Raw genomic sequence first — 12,569 nt, 5'->3', positions numbered from 1 at the left:
TCTCTCTCTCATCATCTTCCTGTACTCCACTGATTTTCCCTATATCTTTATGACCCCTTATCTTTTCCCCTTATTTTTCTCTAACTTCTGCATATGATAAAACATCCAACATTCGATTTTCTGAGTCTCGCTTATGTCCTTTAGTGTGGTGTTGTCCAGTTACATCTATTTACTAGAAAATGCCACAATTTCATTCTTTTTTTTATGGCTGAGTGAAACTTCATTGTGTGTGTGTGTGTGTGTGTGTGTGTGTGTGTGTGTGTGAGTGTGTGTGTGTGTGTATATATATATATATATATATATATATATCTCACATTTTAAAAATTCATTCTATTGTTGACCTGCACTGCTTCTATAACGTGGCTATTGCGAATTGCACTGTTAAAAAATTGATGTGACTATATTGGTATAGTATGCTGATTTTAGTTCTTTTGGATAAATACCAAGGAGTGGGATAGCTGGGTCATATGGTAGTTTCATTCTTGGACTTTTGAGGAAACCTCATACTGCTTTCCAAAGTGGTTGTACTAATTTGCATCCCCACCAACAATGTACCTTTTCCCCCACATCCTCACCAGAATTTTTAATTAACTTTTTTACATGTTGACCATTTGTGTTTCTTCTTTTGAGAAATGTCCATCTAGGTTTTTTTTGCCAATTTATTAATTATATTATTTGTTTTTAGTGTTAAATATAATGAATTCTTTATATATTCTGGATATTAATCCCCTATCAGAGGAGAATCAAGCAAAGATTTTCTCCCATTCTTTAGTCTCTCTATTCATACTCTTAATCATTTCCTTTGCTATGTAGAAGCTTTTATTTGAGGCCATTCCACATATTGATTTTTGGTTTTATTTTTTGAGTTTAAGGGGTTTTGTTAAGGAAGTTGGTGGCTGCACAAACATGTTGGAGTGTTAACCCTATGTTCTCTTCTAGTAGCTGCAGAATTTTTGTTCTAATTCCAAATTAGGTCTTTGATCCACTTTGATTTCACTTTTGTGCAGTGTGAGAGATTGGGATCTAGTTTCATGCTTCTCCATATGGATGCATAGTTTTCTCAGCACATTTGTGACTTAGGCTATCTTTTCTCCAACATGTGTATTTGGGTACCTTTGTCACATGTCAGATAGCTGTAAGTATGTGGGTTTATTACTGTGTCTTTAAGTCTATTCCATTGGCCTATATTTTAATTTAATGCTAATATCATAATGTTTTTATTAATATAGCTCTATAGTGTCATTTGAGATTAAGTACTGGGATTCCTCCATTGACCCTCTTTTCTTGTTCAGGATTGCTTTGACTATTCTGGGTCTCTAATTCTTCCAGATGAATTCCAGGACTGTTTTTCTAGTTTGTAAAGAATGCCATGGTTATTTTGATGGGGATTGCATTGAGTCTGTGTATTGTTTTTGGCAATATGGTCATTTGGGCAATATTAATTCTGCCCAATCCAAGAACATAGGTGATCTTCCCATTTTTGAAGATCTTCAATTTTTTCTTCAGTATTCTTTAATTTACATTGTAGAGCTTTTGCTACATTGGTTAGATTAATTCCATTTTTTTTTGTTTGGGTGGTTGTTTTTGGGGGGGTGTTTTTTTTGTTTGTTCTTTAGGTTATTCTAAGTGGGATAGTTTTCTTGATTTCTTTCTCAAGAGAAGCACTTTTGGAGTATGGGAAAGCAAATGATTTATGAATGTTGGTATTATATCCTTATACTTGAGAATTAATTTTTATATGCTCTAAAATCTAAAATCTTCTGGTAGAGATTTTTGGGTTTCTAGATATAGGATCATGTTGTCAGTAAACAGATAAGTTGACTTTTTTTCCTATTTGAAACCCTTTAATGTTCTTCTCTGCCTGGTTGCTCTGACAAGTTTTCAAGGACTATATTGAATAGGAATGGTGGCAGTGGACAACCTTGTCTTGCTTCTGATTTTAAAGGAAAAATTGAAATTATTTCAATTATAAAATTATAAAAATTATAATTGAAATTATTTCAGTTATAAAAATTATTCAGTGTGGTATTGGCTTTGAGTTTGTCATACATAGACTTTACAATGGTAAGTTAAGTTGCTTCTCTTCCTAGTTTCTCTAGCATTTTAAACATGAATGGGTGATATATTTTATCAGAGACCTTTTCTGCAACTATTGAGGTGATCATGTGATTCTTATCCTTTTAAGAAAGGGAGATGTCTACCTAGATTGGAACAATGACTTAAAGATGATTCTGTTTGGAAAGAACTGTTTCAGGAACATCTATAAAATGTGAGATAAAATAATTGTAATCAGAAAAATGTGGTTACAAACACTTGCCATTCATTGCAATCATTTTTTCTTATTTTTATAAATACATTTTATGTGTGTATATTAATTAGATATATTAATGGAATTCAGTATGATTTTCAATATAGATGCATATAGTTTGCATTGATCAGCCACCCTTCTTTCCATCCACCCCTTTCAACCCCACCCTTTTTCCCTCCCAATCACCAGAAATTAGTATTTCTACTTTGTAGTACTTGAGCCTCTTAGTTTCCTTATATAATAGAGAACATTTGATACACGACTTTCTGTATTTGGTTTATTTCACTTAACATATGTCCTCCAATCCAATTAATTTGCTGCAAATTATTTTGTTTTTTTTTTCATAGCTGAATAATACTCCAGAATACATATACCACATTATCTTTGTCCATTCGTTGACAGATTTGGTATGCTTACCTCATTTCCTTTAAATATATGCTTAGGAGAAGAAAAGCTGGGTCATCTAGTAGTTCTGTTTTTAATTTTTGGTGAACCACCATGCTGTTCTCCATACAGGCATTACTAACTTACTTTCTGAACTAAAATTTATGAGTTATTTCTCCACATATTCACCAGTATATCTGTAGGGCAGGGCTATTTGGTTTGCTTATTTTGTTAAGCATAACCATTCTAACTAGGTCGAAATGGCATCTCATTGAAGTTTTGATACAACATAATGTCTTTATCCACCTTGACTAAAGCATTTTTCACTGTAACAGAGGAAATTAAAGGATCATTGTCACCCTCAGGTGGCTTTCCATTTCCTCTAAAGGTGGAAATGATATGATATTTCAGAATAATTCCAGATCCAAACTTAGATATTTATCAAACTAAAACTTGTGTTTTTTTCTTTGTGCTTTCTCCTATAGATTTGATAAGACAAAAAATAAGCAAAAAAGAATGAGAAACCACACAGAAGTAACAAAGTTTATCCTCCTGGGACTGTCAGATGATCCCAGGTTCCAGGTGGTAATATTCATCTTTCTCTTCCTCACCTACATGCTCAGCATCACTGGGAACCTGACCATCATCACCCTTACTCTGCTGGATCCTCATCTTCAGACTCCCATGTATTTCTTCCTCAGGAATTTCTCTCTATTGGAAGTTTCATTCACAACCGTCAGTATACCCAAGTTCCTAAGTACCATTATTTCAGGAGATAAAACCATTTCTTTTAACAACTGTATAGCTCAGTTGTTTTTTCTCATTCTCTTGGGAGTCACTGAATTTTACCTTCTGGCTGCCATGTCCTATGATCGCTACATTGCCATCTGCAAACCTCTGCACTACATGACCATCATGAATCGCAAAGTCTGCACAATGCTTGTCTTTGCTTCCTGGATGGCCTCATTTTTAATCATCTTCCCTGCTCTCATGTTTCTGCTACAGCTTGATTACTGTAGGTCCAATATCATTGACCATTTTACCTGTGATTACTTCCCCCTCCTCCAACTTTCTTGTTCAGAAACAAAATTCCTAGAGATAATGGGATTTTCCTATGCTCTGTTTACTCTGATGTTCACTTTGGCACTAATATTTCTGTCCTACATATATATCATCAGAACGATTTTGAAGATTCCTTCTACTAGTCAGAGGACAAAGGCCTTTTCTACCTGTTCTTCCCACATGATTGTCATCTCCATCTCTTATTTTAGTTGCATTTTTATGTATATTAAACCCTCAGCAAGAGAGAGATTATCATTGAGCAAGGGAGTGGCTGTGCTAAACACCTCAGTGGCTCCTATGCTCAACCCCTTCATTTACAGCCTGAGGAATCAGCAAGTCAAGAAAGCTTTCATGAACATGGCAAGGAAGATTGTGTTTTTCAAAAGCAGATGAAAAAGTGTGGTGTTTTGAGGTAAAGGCATATTGATGGGTAATTAAAATATAGAAGAATAATATTTCAGTAGCCAATTCAAATCAGTATTTCCCTCTTTTTCATTCTTGTTCATTCATTCTTTTTTTCTGAAGAGTTTATAGACATATTTATTTAATCTATTTCTCACTCTAATTAGTCATCTTCTCTCTTTCTGATTTGCCACTCTTCCAATACTTGTTGATCAGAACCTTTTAATAATAATTGTTTTACCAAAAAATGTATATCATGTTTTGCTCAGGAAAAGACATTATCCTCAGGTATAGAATAGACAATATTTTTAAATATTGGTGTATTTTACTTAGTATACATTGAAAATATATTTTGTGATTTTTTACTTACTTTTTCCAGAAATTCCCTTTACTATTTTGCAAAAGGAAATATTATAAACATTATATAATTGATTAAAAATTTAATTAGTTTTCATTGAAAATTTGGGAATAGAAATATTATCCAGCTATATCACTTCTTGACATGTATTTAAAGAATAAAGTCAGCACGATATAGCAAGCTGTACATGTATACCCATCCTTAGTGTAGTGCAATCCACAATAGCCAAGTTATGGACCCAGCCTTGATGGGCAAAAACAGGTGGATGTACAAAGATCATATGATATAAATACACAGTGGCATTTTATTCAGCCATAAAGAAGAATGAAATTGTTCCATTTGCAGTAAAACTGGTAGAATTAGGGTGCATGTTTAGCAAAATAACTCAGACCAATAAAGAATCTTGTTTCCTATCATGTGTGGAAGCTAAAGAGAGAAGAGAAAAGAAAGCAAGCTCATGAAGATAGAAGAAGAGAGGTTTGTAGGACAAAAGAGGGGATGAGAGGATGAAAGTGGGAAGAGTAAGAGGAGGTACTGGGGAATTAAACTGATGAGATTATGTATATGTATTATATAAATATGTTACAAGGAATCCTGCTATATGTGTCATTCTTACACACCAATCATAAAAGATAAAAGAAAAGGGGCTGGAAATATAGCTCCATGATAAATTGGTTACCTTTCTTGAGATTTTGTTATTTTTCTATAGTATCTCCAACATCTAACAAATTAAAATTTTTACTTATTGTGTATCAACATAATGAATTATCATATTCATTGTTTGTCTCTATCCAATCTATGTGGATAGGTGTCTTTGTCATTTTTCTCAGTTGTTATTTCTAAAGAATCTTAAACAGTGCTAAAATTTGCACTGTTTTTGTTAATTTGCACCTAAAAATTGCATCAAACAAAGAAATGAGTAAACACAAACTTTTTATTAAGTTTATATAGAGAGGTGATGAGAAATGAGACAGATTACTAAAAACAATGGAAATGAAAATAGCAATATACCATTTCTGATTTAGGACAAGTATGGCCCTAAATCATATTTAAGAGTGGAATTTTTTCTTCACTGGTAGCCATTAAACAGGTATATATCTGGTGTTCATGTTACCAAGAAGCTTAAAAGTAGCCAGATACAAGACTTTACACTGGCTCATGATCAGTAGTTAAATTTTGCACCAGGCACTTATGTAGCCAAGCATTTCAAAAGAGAAATTAAAGTGTCTGGTGCTTTAATAAGTCTTCCAATGGAACTAGATTATTTAGGTGTTTGTGTTCCATGTGACTTTTCAGCAAAATATCCCATCTGAAGGAAGATATATGGTAAGTAAGAGGATAAGATGAGTAATTTTGCAAAAGATGTTGTTACCCTGAATCATTTATCTAAATACTTAATAATGGACTCATGAAAAATATAGCTATGGGACTAAGGATTAAATTTAAACCTGAGTTTTCTAGAGGTGAAACCGCCAATAGCAGAGACCAATGCTGATACAGCTCATATGCTAGAGGAAGAAACCAGAAACCTGACAGCAAATTATTATTTTTACACACACCCACACTGCCTTCATGAAGGGGATTACCATTTGCACTGTCTTATTCAAAATATGCATTTGTTTTTGTTTCTCATGGTTCTTTTCCAGCAATTATTATGTTTAGTTTATTATTTTCTTTATTTGCTGTCACAAAGAGCTAAATAAATTGATTCAAAGAAATAAACTCATTTTACATTTTAAGAAATGACGCAGAACTTTGATGAATAATTTTCCTTATTTATGAGAAACATAGCATCTAGTTCAACAACTGGAGCTTTTAGAACATATAGAGGATCACCAAGGATCTTTCTGATAAGAACACACATCATGATAAACTAGAATGGGACAAATTTGGCAGATAGAGTGAGCATCTATGCAAGGAAAAACATGATTACTCAAGGAGTTGTAGGTCCCACAACCACCAAGCAAATTAACTGGCTAAGGAAAAAAATAGTTATATATCTATATTATATTTTTATGTATTTTATATTCTATATGTAATTCAAACTAATAAAAATATGTATATCCAGAATATGTAAAGAAGTGTTAAAACACAACAAAAAAGAAACACATTCTTTACATGGCCAAATATCTAAATACATGACTTTACCAAAGGCAATATACAAATGGCAACTAAGTGTAGTAAAAGATCTTCAATATCACTGGTTTCTAGGTAAACTGAATTAAAGTCAATGGAATCCTCTAGCTAATAAAATGAATAATATTTAAAAATCAAAACTTGAAAATGAAATACTCAAGAGGAGGTGGAGCAAGAGAGACTCACACATAGCAGATAGGGAAAATAATGGTAGAATTTGACATTTCTTGTGATGTTAAGTACACACATAACAACAACAAATCTCTACAATCCCACTTCTAGTTATTGTAACCAAGTAAAGTGAAAATTTACATTTATTACAAACACATCTCTGTTAATATGCATAGCATCTTTATTCAGAATTGCTGTAAACTGGAGATCACCCAAATGAACCTAAAAGAAAGTTACAAATACAAATAAAAAAAGAATTAGTTAATATGCTGTAGACAAAATCCATCCATAATTTTCTACTTTTCTTTCCTTATTCATAGTTGTAACCATATTTGTTTTAATAATTTTTCTTCTGGGTATTGTAAAACAAAAACCAAAACTACATATTCATATATTTACTTTTCTTTACTTTGCATATCGGCAACTGATAAATAGTATCTCTTCATTCACTTGGGAAAATATGATTTCAGTCTTGAATTTCAAAATGAATTAAAGCTAAGATAAGGTCTTATCATTAGTAAACTCTTAAACAATAGGTTTAAGGCAGTCTTCAGTCTTCAATGGCATTATTTTAAAAAGCTATATTAAAATATTCATTTACTTCTTGATTAAATTGTATACTTAAGGTTTAATCAGTTATGTTCTGTCAGACTTATGTATGTGTCTATAAACCATTATTGAAAATACTGATATAAATGAAAGATCTGCTAAATTTTGTGAAACCACATAAATTGTTACGTTCATGAGAGGTATGTCATGGTTTTAAATTGTTATTCTATGCCTGGGTTTTCAATACTGTTCTGGTTTTGTAATGCATTTCAACAATTCAGGTCCACCTGGAAACTGAAGATGACCTTCTTTGGAAACAGGGATTTTGCAGATATCAAGTTAACATGAAATGAGGTTCTATAGATTAAGACCATTTCCACTTGTCTTCATTTAATTACAGGTATTGTATAAAGAATAGTTTTAAATGATTCTGGCCTACAGACAAACACATATAATTATTTTTCCAATGATATTTTTAATTAAATATGAGCATGCTTAAAGCATATTACTCAAGTATTGATTCTGATTATTGATAAATTTCTGTGACATACATGAGTTTAATACAGGTGTTCTTTTTGATAGTTTCTTTCTTATGCATATACTCTGTATTTCTTAGCTTTTTTTCTTTATCATAGCAATTTTATGTATTAAATAATTTCATCTCTACCCAAGAAACAATGATCTATCCAAATTTTGATTGAATTTTAAATATTTATATACATGGATACCTGATAAGCATCAACTAAATAAAACTATAAACATAATGATGTGAATGGAGTCTTTTTAGTTCAAACCAGTGTGTAATAAGATAAACTGTGAAGGAATATTGTTTGCGATGGACTTGGATAAGTCACTTTGAGATTTTTAAATAATATAAAATTCTCACTCCTTCAGTAAGAGTAAAAAAATAAAAACTAAGTTTGAATTCAATACATAATAAATATGCCAAAATAATTAGTAAATGAATAAATGGTAGTAATGATAACCATGACCAGATTTTCTATGTTGTCAGAGAAACTGTAAAACCTTAAAAGGTAGCCTTATGTCTTTTGTGATGTAGAATAATGGAGATTGCTTTAGGCCATTGTAAACCATCACAATGAATTTTTAATTTTTCTCTAAAATAGAAAAACTCATGCTTTCACAGTTTTGTATGCTACTAGAGTGTTAATCTCTATTAATCTGTTCTTTTATTTCTTCTCCATGTGAAATCATAGATTATGAAGAAAATGGAAATTGTTCTAAGCCTTCCTGAAATTTGATTTCAGACCACTATCACCCATGTATTTCATTTGAAATTGAATACTAATTTGGACTACTGTTAAGCACTTGGTGTCCTGAGAACACTAGTCTCCACGGTGCCTTTTGTTTATTCATTCAACTAATCCCCTTGAGCCCATTGTAAATAAAGAAGATAAAATCAGGGCTCACCTGAATAACATTGCTTCTGTACAATAGGTTATATCATCTTGTCCATCAGGCTTGGGAAGACACTACAATTAGCCTTCACTTCAACGTAACTTATTTCAAGTATCAAGATAATACTTGTTTAAGAGACATAGGTAGGATAACCTAGGACCTTCCATCCTTAGTATATTTGGGTACTATATGCAAAAGGATTAATGTGTGCCATTCTTGTGAACACTGTAGAGAAGCTCTTGTAATTGTTCTTTAACTAACATTTTGAGTATCTGGTTACAATTATAAGATGACAGAGGAAAAGCAGATTGAAAAGTTCTTGAACAATTCCAAAGTAGGCATATTTAGACAAGTTAATAAGTCATTAGGAACATCGTTTGACTAAAATAGTCATATTTACCACAAAACTAAGTATGTTTTTGAAGAATATAATATATATTTAATAATATACACTTTTATTTATACAACCAATTTCCGTTATATACATTGTATATAATTAAAATGAAACCACACAAATTCCATGAAATATATAAGTGAAAGACAATTTCAAAAATGCTGTAAGTCAATAACATCATGCAATTATTTCATATAATTCATTATATAGTTCATTATAGCATAAATATTTAGTGACTGATAGAAATATATGATCTGTGTGTGTGTGTGTGTGTGTGTGTGTGTGTGTGTCTAGATATCAGGTTACAATCATTTGTACTATAGTCAATGCCAGAAAAATTAGGAATAATATTTGTACAAAATTCAAAATAATTTACTTGATAGTTTTTAAGATAGAGCATATAAACTTTATATTTTACTTTGGTTCAATGTGGATTTTATATACAGTGATCAACACCCATCATATAAAAGTAGAAGACAAAAAGCTGCCTATGCTATGAGAGCAAAGAGAGCAGATGATGAAAAGTTGGAATATATGCCTCTCAGATCATTTAAAGATTAAAAATTGGGGTAAAATTGATTCAACTATTAAACTAGTTCTCTAACCCTAAAGAAATGTTTTTCTGTTCTATAGCACAAATAACTGTGGAAAACATAGAAAACAAAAGAGAAATATAGATTTAGAGAATTTAGATACTTAAGAATTTTGAAAATGATCTTATATGAAAGTATAACTAAAGAATTTAAATAGCATTTAAGATGAATAAACAAATTTTGTGTGACACCAAGAGTGATATGAGATGCAAAACAAAAATAAAAACAAAAAATAATTTTTGCCTCCTCAAACCTTATCTTGAATGTTGAATTATCCCATTCATCATCCACAGAAACAGAAGAAGTAGTATGGGAAAGTGCTTTATTGTTTGGAAAATAAGACAAATAGGAGGGCCTCCAGTTTACAAAAGTAAAATTGGTGAAAATTTAAGTACTGCTTTATATAACAGAGGCCATTTGAACAGATTGGTAGTTGTCTTGCTGTACAAAATTTTGAACTTAGACTGGTAGTATCCTCCTATACATTGGATATTTCCATATATGATTATCATGGACACATTGTTTTGGATGACTGAGTTATCTTCATAGTTTGTAAAGGTTTGAATGGTGGAAGAGAAAGACATCCTTTAAAGTAAAAAATATTTTTAAATTAAGACGAAAGCAACATCAAAAAGTCACTCCAGAGTACTGTGCTATACTGGGAGTGAGTTCTCAAGTGTATTTTTTTTAAAGATTTTAATCTTTTTCCTTGTTTTCAAAAAATATATTGAAATATTCAGATGTCAGAGATTCATACTAAAATTATGAGAATATAATGAAGGAAATAAAGGAATAATTAATATTTGTAATAACAGAGTTTTAACAAAGTATTTTGTGTTAACGTACTACAAAATTATTTTTCTCTGAAACAAAAGGCAGCAGTTGTTTTAAAATTGTGTGTGTTACATGTTTTCCTTTTTTCTTGTATATGTTTAAGATGTATAATCATGTTATATATGTGTGAGGAGGTATATATATATATATATATATATATATATATGTATATATACATATATATATGTAGTAAAATGATTGCTACAGTCAAGCAAATTACCCCACTCATCACCTTTCTACCTTTCTGTATATTTTTTGTCACAAGAACACCTAAAATCTGCTCTCAAAGCAAATTTTTAGGATACAATATAATATTAACTATAGTACTCATTTCATATATTAGTTCTGTAGTTCTATTTATTCCACAAATCTGTACCCTTTGAAGATATTACTATATATATATATATATTAAATATAGCATAACATATAAAATTATTTATATGTATATATATCTACATACAGAATGGAATATTATTCAGCTTTATAAATGAGATACTGCTTCATTGGCATTTGTGATATAATGGATAATCCTGAAGGACATTATTCTAAGTGAAATAAACCAGACACAGAAAAAAAAATTTTTCTACTTGTTTCTTTATTAGTGTAATGGATTTCTTATTTCTTCACCTACTTTAGAATTAACCTAGAGGATACCTTGATAAAGAGAAAAAATAATGAGAAATTCCACTGCAGTAACAGATTTTATTCTTCTTGGACTGACAAACGATCCACAGTGGCAGGTTGTACTTTTCGTGTTTCTTCTTGTTACCTACATGCTAAGTGTGACTGGGAACCTGATCATTATCATCCTCACCCTTTCAGATCCTCATCTGCAGACTCCCATGTATTTCTTCCTTCGGAACTTCTCCTTCCTAGAAATATCGTTCACTTCTGTCTGCATCCCCAGATTCTTTGTCACTATTGTGACAGGAGACAGAACCATTTCTTACAACGGTTGTGTGGCTCAGTTATTTTTTTTCATCTTCTTGGGAGTGACAGAATTTTACCTCCTGGCTGCTATGTCCTATGATCGCTATGTGGCCATCTGCAAACCTCTTCACTACACGACCATCATGAGCAGCAGAGTCTGCATCCTTCTTGTCTTTAGCTCATGGCTTGCAGGATTCCTGATCATCTTTCCACCAATCCTCCTTTTGCTGCAGTTGGATTTTTGTGCCTCCAATATAATCGATCATTTTATCTGTGACTCTTCCCCAATTCTTCAGCTTTCTTGCACAAACACTCACTTTCTAGAACTCATGGCGTTCTTTTTAGCTGTGATAACACTCATGGTCACCTTAACATTAGTTATTCTCTCCTACACAAATATCATCCGGACAATTCTGAAAATTCCTTCCACAAATCAAAGGAAAAAAGCCTTTTCCACTTGTTCCTCCCACATGATAGTTGTCTCCCTCTCTTATGGCAGCTGCATCTTCATGTACATTAAGCCCTCTGCAAGGGAGAGGGTGACGTTAAGCAAAGGAGTAGCTGTGCTCAACACTTCAGTGGCTCCTCTCCTGAACCCCTTCATATATACACTAAGAAATCAGCAAGTAAAGCAGGCCTTCAAGAGCATGGTCCAGAGGATGGTATTTTCTGCAAATTAATGAATGTGATTCTGTGGAAAAATGGACCTCTTGAGGCAAAATTGAATGAAAAAATACATAAATTATTTCAAATACTTCATTTCACTCCATTGGTTAGGCATATTTGTATATCAAATATATATAACCTCTTGTTCCAGTTAGCCTAAAAACAGGGTCTTAACTATTTTAAAGTTAATATATAGATCTTGTACCTGTGTAATTAAATTTTAGGTAAATCAATAATCCCTATTTTTTCTCATGTCAAATCAAGATAGATTGTGAATTTACTCACAAAATAGATTGTTATAAAATAAGAAGTTTACTAAAACAACAATTAAGTATAAAACTTATTTTTATTAAAAGGATAAAA

General features: G+C 31.7%; 2 protein-coding genes across 2 annotated transcripts; both read left to right on the top strand.

Moving 5' to 3' along the window:
* The first annotated feature begins 3,208 nt into the window (after positions 1-3,208).
* On the top strand, positions 3,209-4,147 carry LOC143396987 (olfactory receptor 6C1-like). The gene has a single exon (XM_076852987.1). It carries the CDS (start codon positions 3,209-3,211, stop codon positions 4,145-4,147), a length of 939 nt encoding a protein of 312 aa, XP_076709102.1.
* Positions 4,148-11,284: 7,137 nt separating this feature from the next.
* On the top strand, positions 11,285-12,220 carry LOC143396986 (olfactory receptor 6C75). Its single transcript, XM_076852986.1, has one exon. It carries the CDS (start codon positions 11,285-11,287, stop codon positions 12,218-12,220), a length of 936 nt encoding a protein of 311 aa, XP_076709101.1.
* The last annotated feature ends 349 nt before the right edge of the window (positions 12,221-12,569 follow it).

This window comes from Callospermophilus lateralis, chromosome 4 (assembly GCF_048772815.1).
Source record: "Callospermophilus lateralis isolate mCalLat2 chromosome 4, mCalLat2.hap1, whole genome shotgun sequence".
Classification (NCBI taxonomy): Eukaryota; Metazoa; Chordata; class Mammalia; order Rodentia; family Sciuridae; genus Callospermophilus; species Callospermophilus lateralis.
This window is presented reverse-complemented; position numbering and strand designations above follow the sequence as displayed.